Raw genomic sequence first — 12,231 nt, 5'->3', positions numbered from 1 at the left:
TGACTGAAAAGTCATATTGAAAAGTAACATCTGGAAATTCCTTGGCAGTCCAGTGGTCAGGACTGGGTGCATTTACTGCTGTGGGCCCAGGTTCAATCCCTGGTCAGGGAACTAAGATCCCGTAAGCCAGGGGCCCCCAAACTCCAGGATCAAATGCCTGATGATCTGAGGTGCAGCTGATCATAATAATAGAAATAAAGTGCACAATAAATGTAATGCCCTTGAAGCATCCTGAAACCATCCCCCACCTCCGTCTGTGGAAGATTTATCTTCCACAAAGAAGAAAGTACGCTAAAACTGATGCCAAAAAGGTTGCGGACTGCTGCTGAAAGCCATATGGTGCAGCCAAAAACAAAAAAATAACATCTACTGGGAGATTCCCATCCCCACAAAGGAGGATTTCCATAAGGACCAGTACATCAATATGGGAAGACTAACAGTAAAATGATACAGAATTACAGGTGGGGAAATGAAGTCAGAATACCAGTAGAAGGAAGTGGTTTTAAGCTGAGAGCAGAAAGGTGAGAGCCATATGTATGCGTGGAGAGTGCTCCTGGTGAGAAAAGAGCCAGGATGAAGGTTCTGAAGTGGGAGACTGCTGAGTATATTCAAGGAGCCCCAAGTAGGCCAATGTGACCAGACCTGGGCAGAGAGGGAGGGTTGGAGACAGGTCGGGCTAGTCCTGTAGCCTTGATGAGGAGGCGAGGGTTTTCCTAGGTGCACAGGGGCCACTGAAGTGTGTGAAGCTCTGGCGACTGAGTGGAGGGATCAAAAATTACATGGGACTTCAAGAGTTTGGGGGTGCTGGCCAGCCATGTGGTTGTTTGGGGGTGAATATTCACACTCCCCAACTCTTGCAGTCCTCCTGCTGGTGCTCCTGTTCTTGGTGAGAAAGAAGCGGAAGATCAAGGAGCCCCTTCTCCTCCCAGAAGATGACACCCGTGACAACGTCTTCTACTACGGCGAAGAGGGGGGTGGCGAGGAGGACCAGGTAGGGCACTGGGGGGCCGTCCTGGGGTCGGGAGGTGGTGCCCCCATGACCCCTGGCAGGGATGGTTGGGTCAGCCAACTGACCATGTTAGTTGCGTCGACCAGACCCTGGCCTGAAGCATCAGTCTTCTGAGAGGGTGCCTTATCCACTGCTTTTGTCTCTGGCCCCAGCCAGTCCAACCTTGAGCTTAATCTGAGAGGAGGGAATGTGGGATCTAAGGCTTTCAGAGATCTCTGACATTGTCTTCTAAGACCTTCACTTGAACCAAAACATCCAAGTGGCACAGAAGTGGGGTGAAGTGTAAATGGGGGGAGTGGGAGGGCTCTTCTCCATCCCATGTCCTCCTCCCTTTCCTGAAGGACTATGACATCACCCAACTCCACCGGGGTCTGGAGGCCCGTCCTGAGGTGGTTCTCCGCAATGATGTGGCACCATCCTTCATCCCCACACCCATGTACCGTCCTCGGCCAGCCAACCCAGATGAAATCGGCAACTTCATCATCGAGGTGAGGCGTGGGGGCCCAGCCTAGGGCAGTCTTTCGTTCAGGCACCAGCAGCACGAGAGAAAGAGCACGGGCTTGGAGTCTTAGCTCTGGGTTCAAATCCTGGGTCGGTCACCAACAAGCTAGCAGTGTGACCTCTGGCATATATAGCAACTTCTGGGCCTCCTGTCTCCTCCTCCATTAAACCCAAAGTTTCGAAGTGGTTAAAGAATAGGTTAGGAATTCTTTCTTTTCTTTTAATTTGTTGGTGTTTATCATCTTCCCTGGTAGAGAATCTGCCTGCATTGCTAGAGACCCGAGTTCGATCCCTGGGTTGGGAAGAGCCTCTGGTGGAGGAAATGGCAACTCACTCCAGTATTCTTGCCTGGAGGATTCCATGAACAGGGGAACCTAGCAGGCTACAGTCCATGGAGTCACAAGGAGTCAGACATGACTGAGTGACTAACACTTTGACTTTCATTTATCATTGAAGAAAGGTAAGAGAGGACTGGGTCTGGCACAGACGAGCAATTTGATCAATAAAAACCAATGAGGAAGAGCAGGCTCTGTTGCAGTCTAGATGAACTCGGAGTCAATGCTCTTGACTTTTCCAGGTGATCTCTGGTTTGACAGGACTTTTGATTAGGAATTATTTCTTTATTCAACACATATAGTGGTTGTTAGGAGAAAACTCGGGAGCCGGACTCCCTGGGTTTGAATTTGTAAAGATTCTCAGGTGATTCCAGTAAAGTTGGGGGCCTCTGGGATAGGTTGGTTTTTTAAAGATTCCCAGGTAATTCCCCTTGGCGTTCTGTTTTACATATGGTAATATAAGTTTCCATGTTACTCTCTCCGGAAACTGAAACAGGGCCTCTGTATCAACCTAGAGGGGTGAGATGGGGAGGGAGATGGGAGGGAGGTTCAAAAGCGAGGGGACATATGTATGCCTGTGGCTGACTCATGTTGAGGTTTGACAGAAAACAACAAAATTCTGTAAAGCAATTATCCTTCAATTAAAAAATAAATTAATTTTAAAAAAAGATTCCCAGGTAATTTAAGTTTGGAAACCACTGGCCTGGCACCTATCCTATATCAGGTAATGACAGCTCTTGCTGCTAAGTGTCCCCCATATTCTCAATTCTGGGCACATACTTGATTTATCTCAGGAATTTTTAAAAATATCAGTGCCTTGGACCCAGATATTCATTTTTTTTTTTTTTAGGCTCTGATTTCTTTTTTTTTTTTTTTTTTGGCCATGCTGCACATCATGCAGTATCTTAGTTCCCCAACCAGGGATGGAACCTGTGCACCCTGAAGTGGAATCTCAGAGTCCTAGCCACTGGATCACCAGGGAATTCATAAGCTCTGATGTTTCTTTAGTTCCCCAAGAAATAAAATATACAGCCAGGGTTGTGAGAATCACAACCTAGGTACATAGGAGATAAACCATATGAGGCTAGCATAGGCTGGTACCATGAAAGCAGTCAATAAAAGGAGGTTTTTAATAAGAGGGAGGGAAGGAGGAGGGAGCAGGAGAGGAAGGAGGGAAGGATGGATGGATTTCGGGGGTTGGAGGAAGCAGCAGTAGGCACAGGGCTCAGTGGATGGTCAGGATACCTTACTTTGGCCTGAACCCTGCTTACCTTTCTTGCTTTCTTGAACTAGCCTGGTGGTGAGACTCTGTCTTTAGCCTTAAGCACATCTGAGAATCCTATACAGAAACAAAAGCATCTGGGGGAAATTGCTCAGAGCATCTTTGCCTTGGAGCCAAAGGCCAGGAGATCTCTCCAGTTGAATGAAGACAGTTTTCAGAATATTTGTGTTGGACAGTTTGCAAATAACTGTCTCATTTAATGCCTGGTCACGTCAACTCTGCAGAGGAGGAATTCTGTTTGTTCCCCTGTAACTCTAATATGCACTTTTATACTAAGATACATTCATTTCTTCCTCTGAAACTATATGAAGTCTCCCCATTTTTGAGATGGGGGACTTCCGAGGTGGCACTGCAGGAGACATAAGAGACGTGAGTTCAACGATCCTTGAGTTGGGAAGATAGCCTGGAGAAGGGCATGGCAACCCACTCCAGTATTCTTGCCTGGAGAATCCCATGGACAGAGGAGCCTGGCAGTCTACAGTCCATGGGGTCGCAAAGAGTCGGACACAACTGAAGCAACTTAGCGCGTGTTTTTGAGATGAGGGAAACGAAGGCATGGAGACTTTAAGAGGCTTGCCCAGGTCCACACACTCGTGTGTGAAGTCTGCCTTCAGAGTCCCCACCCTGAACCGCTGGCCTGTGGCGCTGAGCACTCGCTCTCCGCTGGTCCCTGTGCTGAGGATTTATGTGCATTTCATGTTCAACCTTCAAAACCTTAAGGGAGGGGAGACGGGGCTTTGCAGATGAAGAAACGCAGGCTCAGCCAGATGAGTTCACTTTCCTGAGCTCTCACAGCTGCCCCGTGTCTGGTCCCGAAGCTCCTAACACCCTGCTCTCCATCCCCCAGAACCTGAAGGCGGCCAACACAGACCCCACGGCCCCGCCCTATGACTCCCTGTTGGTGTTCGACTATGAGGGCAGTGGCTCCGATGCCGCCTCTCTGAGCTCGCTCACCTCCTCGGCCTCTGACCAGGACCAAGACTACGACTATCTGAACGAGTGGGGCAGCCGCTTCAAGAAGCTGGCGGACATGTATGGCGGGGGCCAGGATGACTAGGACTCCCTAAACACCGGGCCACAGCAGCGTCTCCAAGGGGTCTTTGTCCCCACCTTGGCCAAGGACTTTGCAGCTTGTTGAGAAGTGGCCTTAGCAACTTGGAGGGAAGAGGCCTCGAAGCTGACCTCAAAGGGGAAGGTCTCTATGCCTTTCAGAATGGAGGAATGTGGGCAGTTTGATTTCAACAGTGAGCACCTCTTAGCCTAGGCCAGGGCTGCCCAATTTCTGGGAGTCTCCCTGCTGCCATAAAATGCTCAGCCCTGGGTCCTGGGCCTTTACCGACTCTGACTCCCCCATGATGGCTTTTGCTCTGGAATGGACCCTTTTCCTTAGTAAGAGGCCTCTTACCACAATCTGCATTTTTTTTAATGCTATTTTCAAAAAGTGAGAGGCAGGTCCTCAACCACCCCTGGAGCCCTCCAGAAGCCCAGGCGTTCCCTCACGCATTTCTCTCTGGTCTCTGGGCCCCCAGGCCTCCTGTTTGATTGGATAACTGTGTTTTTATACTGAGCACGTCTAGGTGGCCCTTTATTTTTTATTTTCCCTATTGAGTGCTGTAGATGAAGAGTGATGACAATCCTGTAAATGTACTAGAACTTTTTTATTAAAGGAACTTTTTCCCAGAGGTGGCAGGGGAGTGAAGTTTTGTGTGTGTTTTTTTTTAATAGTTTTATTGACGTATAATTCACATACCATATTCACTCATGTAAAGTGTACAATTCATTGGTTTTCTAGAATTTGCAGAGTTGTGTGGAGTTGTGCTTTTATCCCTGTGGGCTTCACCCCAGCTTCCTCCTGATAGTAGTGGAAGCCCAGGATTTGTTTACAGACCCGGAGGAGGCAGACGTCAGCTCACCTATCTACAGACGAGAGCTGCTGTCCCTGTGTGAGAACCATTAACTTCCTTCCCCCTGACCGAGTCACACCACAGATGCAGTACTGGGAGGTTTCCTCTTTTCTGGACCAGCAGTATGGGGAGATTTCCTCTTTGTGCTGTGGGATTTATGCCAAAAGGCAGGATGTTTTCGGGGGGTGGGTGGGAATAGGGTCCAACACTACTACTTCCTAGCAAGTTGCTTGACGTCTCCCCGCCTCAGGTTTCTCATGTGTAAAATGGGGAGTTCCTGTGGAGATGAAGTGAGTTCACATCCCTCACATAGCAGGTGCTATCCGTGTTTATTGATAACAGCCACCGTTAGTCAATACTTTTTAGACCCAGACAGCACTTAACTTCCAATTATTTCCTTTCAACAAATCCTCACAATCACCCTCTGAGGGAATCTTCCTCATTTTAAGAATGGCCTCGTTTTATTTTTTGTTAAATGATGCCTGATTGACACCAGAATCAAGCCAGAAGATTAGAGAACTCGCCCAGGATGTCAATGAAATTAGAACATTCCTGACAAAACAGGGGACAGATGGCAGGAATAAGGATGAAGAGGCAGCAGGAATTCCGTGTGTGCCCTTGTTAAAGCAAAGTTTTAAATTTATCTTTACAATGAACTAGAAGAAAAGAATCTGAAGTGAATCCGAGAAGATCACTGAAGTGGAAATAGATGTCTCCTTCCTACGAGAGAATGACTGATTCTGTAAAGAAATGGTACTCCAGGGGGCCGTCCCTAGACCAGCGGCCTCAGCACCACTGCCAAACCAGAAACTACTAGCAAGCGGGACCCTGCAGTCTCATCTGACAAGCCTTTCAGGTGATTCTGATGCTCACGCAATTTAAGATTGAGACTCTGAAAAGTCTTAAAGATTGAAGGCAAGAGGAGAACGGGATGACAGAGGGTGAGATGGTTGGATGGCATCACCGATTCGATGGACATGCGTTTGAGCAAGCTCCGGGAGTTGATGAAGGACAGGGAAGCCTGGCGTGCTGCAGTCCGTGGGGTCACAGAGTCAGACACAACTGAGGGACTGAACTAACTCTGAAGGGTGAGGCTGTGGGTGTCCTGAAGCCTCAGACCCTGGATGGGGAAGTTTAAAGGGAACAAAGTCTGATAAGAAAGTGTCTCGCCCACGCTCCTGGCTGCCTCCTGTCTCTCCCTGGAGCTGCAGCCTCTGGCTCCCTCAACCTCAGCGTCCCCTCCACCAGGGCCCTGCAGCTCTTGCTGATAAGGTTGTATGGGAAGGATTAGGTGTCTCAACCAGCAAACACCTGCTGCCCGTTATCTTAAACTCCTCTCTGAGAAGCCTGAATAAAGCCTGTATCTTTGCTGAGACTAATAATAAAACCAAGCAGCCACTGTCCAGGCTGCCCTTCCTCCTCTGAGATTTTCTGGAGGGGGGGGGGGGGGGGGGGAGTGGAGGAGCAAAAGCAACCTTTCCCAGCCAAGCCTGCTCTCTGCAGTGGATCTGGGTTCCCTTGGCAGTGGAACTGCCCTGCAGCCTCTGAGTGATCTGGAAAGAAGGATCCTGGGCTATGTGATGGGGATGGATGTTATGTCACCCTCTCACTTGGGACCTGTGTCTTTTCTGCAGAATGAACTCTGGTCTTTAGGACCCGTAATAAGTTAGAATATTTGCAGCTAGTGACTCGCCAGGGCCAACCACTCAGAGTGAATGCTAATTGTAGATAACCAGTGTGGCCAGTCATACCAGCAGGGACTACCTGAATGTTGGCCTTTGTGCACATTGAACGTTAATCCTTCACATTTTGATGTCCAACAGTTGAGCATGAATCCTTCCATCCTTTACTCCCCCCGCCCTCCAATGCACTACATGCACATTTTGCATTGTATCTTTTCTAACAGGTTGTGCAATGATACATTGCCTTATTGTCTCCAACACATCTAGGTTGGATGAGTTAGCATGGTGTTTTTTGTTTTTTAGCACCATGCAGCATGTGAGATCTTAGTTCCCCAGCCAGGGGTTGAACCTGGGCCCCCTGCAGTGGAAGCACAGAGTCTTAACCACTGGACACCACCAGGGAAGTCTCATGTTAGCCTGGATTTATGGACAGGGAGGCCTGGCTTGCTGCAGTCCATGGGGTTGCGAAGAGTCAGACATGACTCTGTAACTGAACTGAATGAGTCTCACCGCCATCCATGGCCACTAGTGATTCTAGTTTTTTGCTCGTAACAGTATTAAAATAAATTCCCTGGAGCATCCATCTCTGCAGACGCCTCAACGCCAGTCCCTCAACACCTGCAGAGAAGTGAGGAGGGCCCGTGGCCCTGGTTGGGATCGAGGCTGCCTAATTCTGAGTGAAGGTCCAGGATGATGGGTTGGTGCTGAAAGGACCCCTCGGGCTCATTCTGTTAAATGATTTCCCCTCCAGACTTAAAGCCAAAGTTGCAGAATCCAAGTCTAACCCCCAAAAAAGATAAAACCATGGGAAGAAGGGGTCAGTTTGCTCAGAGACTGGCCTTTGGCTTTGTCCTCCCAATGTTTCTCCTTAAGAACCCAAATGCGGAGCATTTTCAAAATCTGCCCATCATTTTTCAGATGGGAAAAGATAGAGGTTCCAAAACCAGGCACTCCCCAAGATCCCTCCAATAGAGCTCAGATGGGCAGAGCCCAAGGCTCACTTCTCACCATGCCTTTTCCCTGGTACCTGACCTGACCATCTTTTTTTTTCCTCCCAGAAAGGCTGCCGATAGGACCTGTATCACCAGGCAGGCTTTGCCCCAGGCCTGGAAGGGCCCCAAGGATGGCTGTCATCCCTAGAAGGTTGGCAAGTAGCTGAGGCCTCAAATTCATGGTTTCCTATGGTCATAGACGTGGCCCTTCCTAACCACAGGCACACACAGGAATGCAACAAGAAGGCACAGGTAGGGAAATGCTGAGGGCTGGCCAGTAAGGGAGGGACGCTGAGGTCAGCCAAGCAACAGTCCTGTCATTGAAAGGGTGGGGCAGTCACCCTGGGAAGCTTCTCGGGCAGCCCATACCCTGCGTGTTCAGTTCCAGACTCACTGGGGGTCCCATGCCTTGTGGCTAAAGGCAGAGCCTACCTCTCACCTCCCACTAAAACACTGCCATCAGGGAGGCATGATTCAAGGCACAGGTTCATATCCCAGCACCTCTAGGAGTGACCCCTTAGGCTAATCACTTAACCTTTCTGTGCCTCACTTTTTATCGACTGGAAGATGGAGGAGTGAGTTAATATCTGGAAAGTGCTTAGAAGGGTGTCTGGCACAGGAGTAGGTGTTGTTCTCATCACTACAGTGGTGGTGGTTGAGGGACTGACAGGGCCAGTTATCTCCACACTCACACCTTGGATGGAAACCGCCTTTCCTGACCACAGAAGACTTCAGCCATAGCTGTTACTTCCCTGGAGGCACTTCCCCTAAGCAGCCAGCAGAGGGCACCATTCACTCAAACCACAGCATGGCCAGCGCCACTCAACCTGGTCCAGGAGAGGGAACTGGGGGTGGAGCAGTCACACTGGCTGCCGTGTGGCAGGAACTGCCTTGGACACTGATGGTGACGGTGATGATGAGAGTGGTGCTGGCGGTCACTGTTTATCGGGCAATGACTGGCCAGGCCCCTCACCTGCGTGTAGTCAGTTATGTACATTCTGCCACCAGCAACCATGTGGGGAGAGGGTTTATGGTTTTCTTTTTTAGAGGAAATTGTGCATCAGAGAGATTAATGAACATACAGAGCCAGGACGTGACAATTTGGGGGTCCAGGTCTCCTTGATTCCCTAGTATTACAGACTGTTTTTTTGAGTGCCGGCAGGCAGCGGAGGAGACCCTTCAGATATGGCATAGCCTCCCCTCCCACTCCCACTGTGACAGAGTTGGCCATACCTGGTCCTGAGACGCTAAAGTCCTGACACAGAAAAGCCACAGCATTTCCAACTGTTTCTGGGTTCATGTGGGACATCACCCCAGGGCTTTTTTATTAATTAATTTAACAGCTATTTATTGAACATGTGTTCTGTGCCAGGCACTGTTCTAGGTTGCAGGGAATACAGAAATGCAGAAAATGAAAAAGTCCAGTCCTAATATATGAAGGCGGGGAGTGGCACTGGGGAAAAAATGTCTGTAGGGTCCACATACCATATAAGTTGAGGTCATAAACTGTTAAATAAAAGAGCCTCTCTTCTTACATGGACAAGCATGTCTTCATAGCTATCTGGAAGGCCAGGTTTTAATCTGAATTCCCAGACACCTAGGGTACTAGGTGGGCAGAGTTAGCCCCCAGCCCAGGAGTGGTGGTCAGCCTGCCAATCTCCCACTCCAGGTTCCATCCGATACCATGAGGGTCCTTGTGCACACGTGTGTGTGTATGTGTACGTATTCCCCAGCCCAGCCATCCGAGCTCAGTCCACTGATCTAGACAAGTAGCCTTCCACTGACCCTGGGCCTGGGCGTATACCTGGACTATGCTGGCTTCCCTCAGGACAGATATGGGGAGGGCCTGGGACCATTTGTGCTGGGCAGGGTGAGACACAGGTGCTAGGAATCACAACTCCATAGCTCCTTAGGAAGGGCAGGAGGCCCAGAGCAAGGCCTTCCTGCCCAGCCTAAGGGCCATCCTGCTGACATTTAGTGGGAGACAGAACGTAAACAAGATGAATCAGTAAAATAGAACAGTGAAAGGTGAGGCTATAGAGGAAGGTAAAGCTGGGATCAGTTCAGTTCAGTTGCTCAGTCATGTCGAACTCTTTGCAACCCCACAGACTGCAGGGTGCCAGGCTTCCCTGTCTATCACCAACTCCCTGGGATGTGTATAGGAAATAAGTGACTGGAATGAGGGTTCGATTCCAGTAGTTAGGAAAGGCCTTGCTGAGAAGGGGGCATTTGAGCAAAGAATGAAGAATGCTGGGGAACGGTATGCAGCTATGTCTAGGAAAAGTTGTGAATGCTAAGGCCCTGAGGCCGGAGTGCCAGGGGAACTTCAGCTGAGTCCCACAGGGAGGCTGTTGGAGCAGAGGGAGGAGCAAGAACACAGCAGGAGGTGAGGTCGGAAGGGCACGAAGTAGGGCCCACGTGCCCAGTCCTGAGCTGCCACTTCCACACCCGGCCTGCAGGCTGAGATCAAGGCAGGGCCTGATCCCAGCAGCCCTGGAAAAGCCCACTCAGCAGCCTCGCCTCCATCCCAGAGCAGCGAAACCTGATTCCTCCTCTGCTCCATTCTCAGCCACCAAGAAGGCGGCCTGGACCTGTCCAGGCCTGCGGGCAGCTGCAGAGCTGGCAGGCCGGAGCGGCAAGATTCTTCTCTGTTGGGGGCCCCTGGACTGAGGGAAAGGAGCTGTCACAAAGAAGCCCCGAGTCTGGGGGCACAGAGCCCTGGTGAAGAATAGAGCCCCTGGAGGTCACAGAGGTGAGGGTGTGGCTCACCAGCCTCCTTTCCCCCCAGACCACACCTCTCCAAGGGCTAACAGCAGGCCAGTGTGAGGCGATATGGGAAAGCACTCAGTGCTCTGCCAGACGGCCAGCTGGGGCTCAATAACTGGTAACCGCCACCATCGCTGTTGTTGTTGCTTGTCGCTAGACCTTCTGCAAGTCCGGGTGGAGTCCAGCCCTCAGCTGCCTCAGCATTCCTGTGCCCACTGCCCAGCACGCGGCAGGGGCGTGACGGGCCTGGAGAGGAATCTGAGAGGGAATGGGTGGGTCAGGAATGCCCGGGCTCGCTTCCATCCATTCCCGTCCCCGCTGCCTTCCAATAAACCAGGGCCAGCCGACAGGGCAGCGGAGGGCAGGCCTCTAGTCACCCTGGAGCTTGACAGCCCAGGGCTTCTGGTGAGGCAATGCTAAGTAATTTCGGGAATTACTACGTTTAGAGCATCTGTGAGTTATGCACACGTACCATGTGTAAGATGATACCCTGACGTTTCACTGCAAATCAAAACCAGAGTTTTAAAATGGCCCAGCAGGCTCTGCGGGATCTGACCCCATAGCCCCAGGACCTCACCTCCTACTGCTGTCCCCTCACTCCTACCACTGTTCTGGCTAGTCAGCCTCCTGTTCTTCTCAGGATCAGGCAAGCTGGTTCCCACCTTGGGGCCTTTGCCCTTGCTGTGCCCTCCGCCTGGCATGCCCCTCACCCTGGGGTATCATGGCTCCTCACCTCCTTTAGGCATCATCCAAATGTCTACCGGTTAGAGATTCTGTCCCACTTCAGAAGTGCAACCCTGTCCCCACCCACCACACCTTATTTTTCCATAGTATTTATTCTCACTGTACTGTACTATGGGGCTTCCCTGGTGGCTCAAATGGTAAGGAATCTGCCTGCAATCCTGGAGACCTGGGTTCGATCCCTGGGTTGGGAAAATTCCCTGGAAAAGAGAATGGCTACCCACTCCAGTATTCTTGACCAGAGAATCCCATGGACAGAGAAAATATATTTTATCCATCTGTCCTCTGGCCTCCCAAACCCCCATTTAATATAAGCTCCATGAGAACAGGGATTTTTATTTTTTTTTCACACTACATCTCTAACCCATGGAATAGTTCCTGGTTCCATTGTAGGTATTCAATGAATGTTTGTCAAATAAAGGAATAAAGGTGCTTTACAGCCTTCAAGGAAGGTTTTATAAGCTACCTCCCCTACCATGTGGCAGGCAGGATCTTAGTTCCCTGACCAGGGATGGAACCCATGCCCCCCACACTGGAAGTGTGGAATCATGACCACTGGACCGCCCGAGAAGTCCTCTATAATTTCCCTTTTGGCAGTGAGGAAGCTGAGGCCCAGGGAGGCAAGGTAAGTCACCCATGGTCACGCCCAGATGGTAAGCAGCAGAGCTGAGAGAGTCCAGGAATGCCACTTGTAACACTGCTTTATTTATTTTTACATCTCATTTAACGCTGCAGCAGTCTTGGGGTGGTTATGCTCATTCCATCCTACAGACTGAGGCTAGAGAGAGGTGGAGATGAAAGATGGTGCTGGTTCTGTCTGTTCTGACCAAGTCATAGAGTGTAGGCTTCAGGCCTGTGTGGGATGTGAGAGGGTGTTGGGTGAGGTGTGAGCAAGGTATTAAAGTCTTATGTGATCCTGAATCATACACAGAGAAAGTCATTCCATTTTCAGTTTTCTTTCAATCTTTTTTCTGCTTGGGTCAAGGAAAGAGTCCCCCTTTTTGTGCTTTGCAAGTCTT

General features: G+C 50.2%; 1 protein-coding gene and 1 non-coding gene across 3 annotated transcripts in view; one reads left to right on the top strand and one right to left on the bottom strand.

Annotated features, from left to right (window-relative positions):
- Positions 1-4,807, top strand: part of CDH3 (cadherin 3) — a 113,432-nt gene extending 108,625 nt beyond the window's left edge. For both annotated transcript variants that reach the window (XM_070451096.1, XM_020893381.2), the window contains 3 exons: positions 861-991; positions 1,351-1,497; positions 3,975-4,807. In XM_070451096.1, the coding sequence (XP_070307197.1) occupies positions 861-991; positions 1,351-1,497; positions 3,975-4,184 (488 nt within the window). In that variant the 3' untranslated portion in view covers positions 4,185-4,807. The remainder of the gene's footprint in view (positions 1-860; positions 992-1,350; positions 1,498-3,974) is intronic.
- A 2,234-nt stretch (positions 4,808-7,041) lies between these two features.
- TRNAG-UCC (transfer RNA glycine (anticodon UCC)) lies at positions 7,042-7,116 on the bottom strand. Its single transcript has one exon. It is a non-coding gene; the product is annotated as a tRNA-Gly (tRNA).
- Positions 7,117-12,231: the final 5,115 nt, after the last annotated feature.

This window comes from Odocoileus virginianus, chromosome 20 (assembly GCF_023699985.2).
Source record: "Odocoileus virginianus isolate 20LAN1187 ecotype Illinois chromosome 20, Ovbor_1.2, whole genome shotgun sequence".
Taxonomy (NCBI): Eukaryota; Metazoa; Chordata; class Mammalia; order Artiodactyla; family Cervidae; genus Odocoileus; species Odocoileus virginianus.
This window is presented reverse-complemented; position numbering and strand designations above follow the sequence as displayed.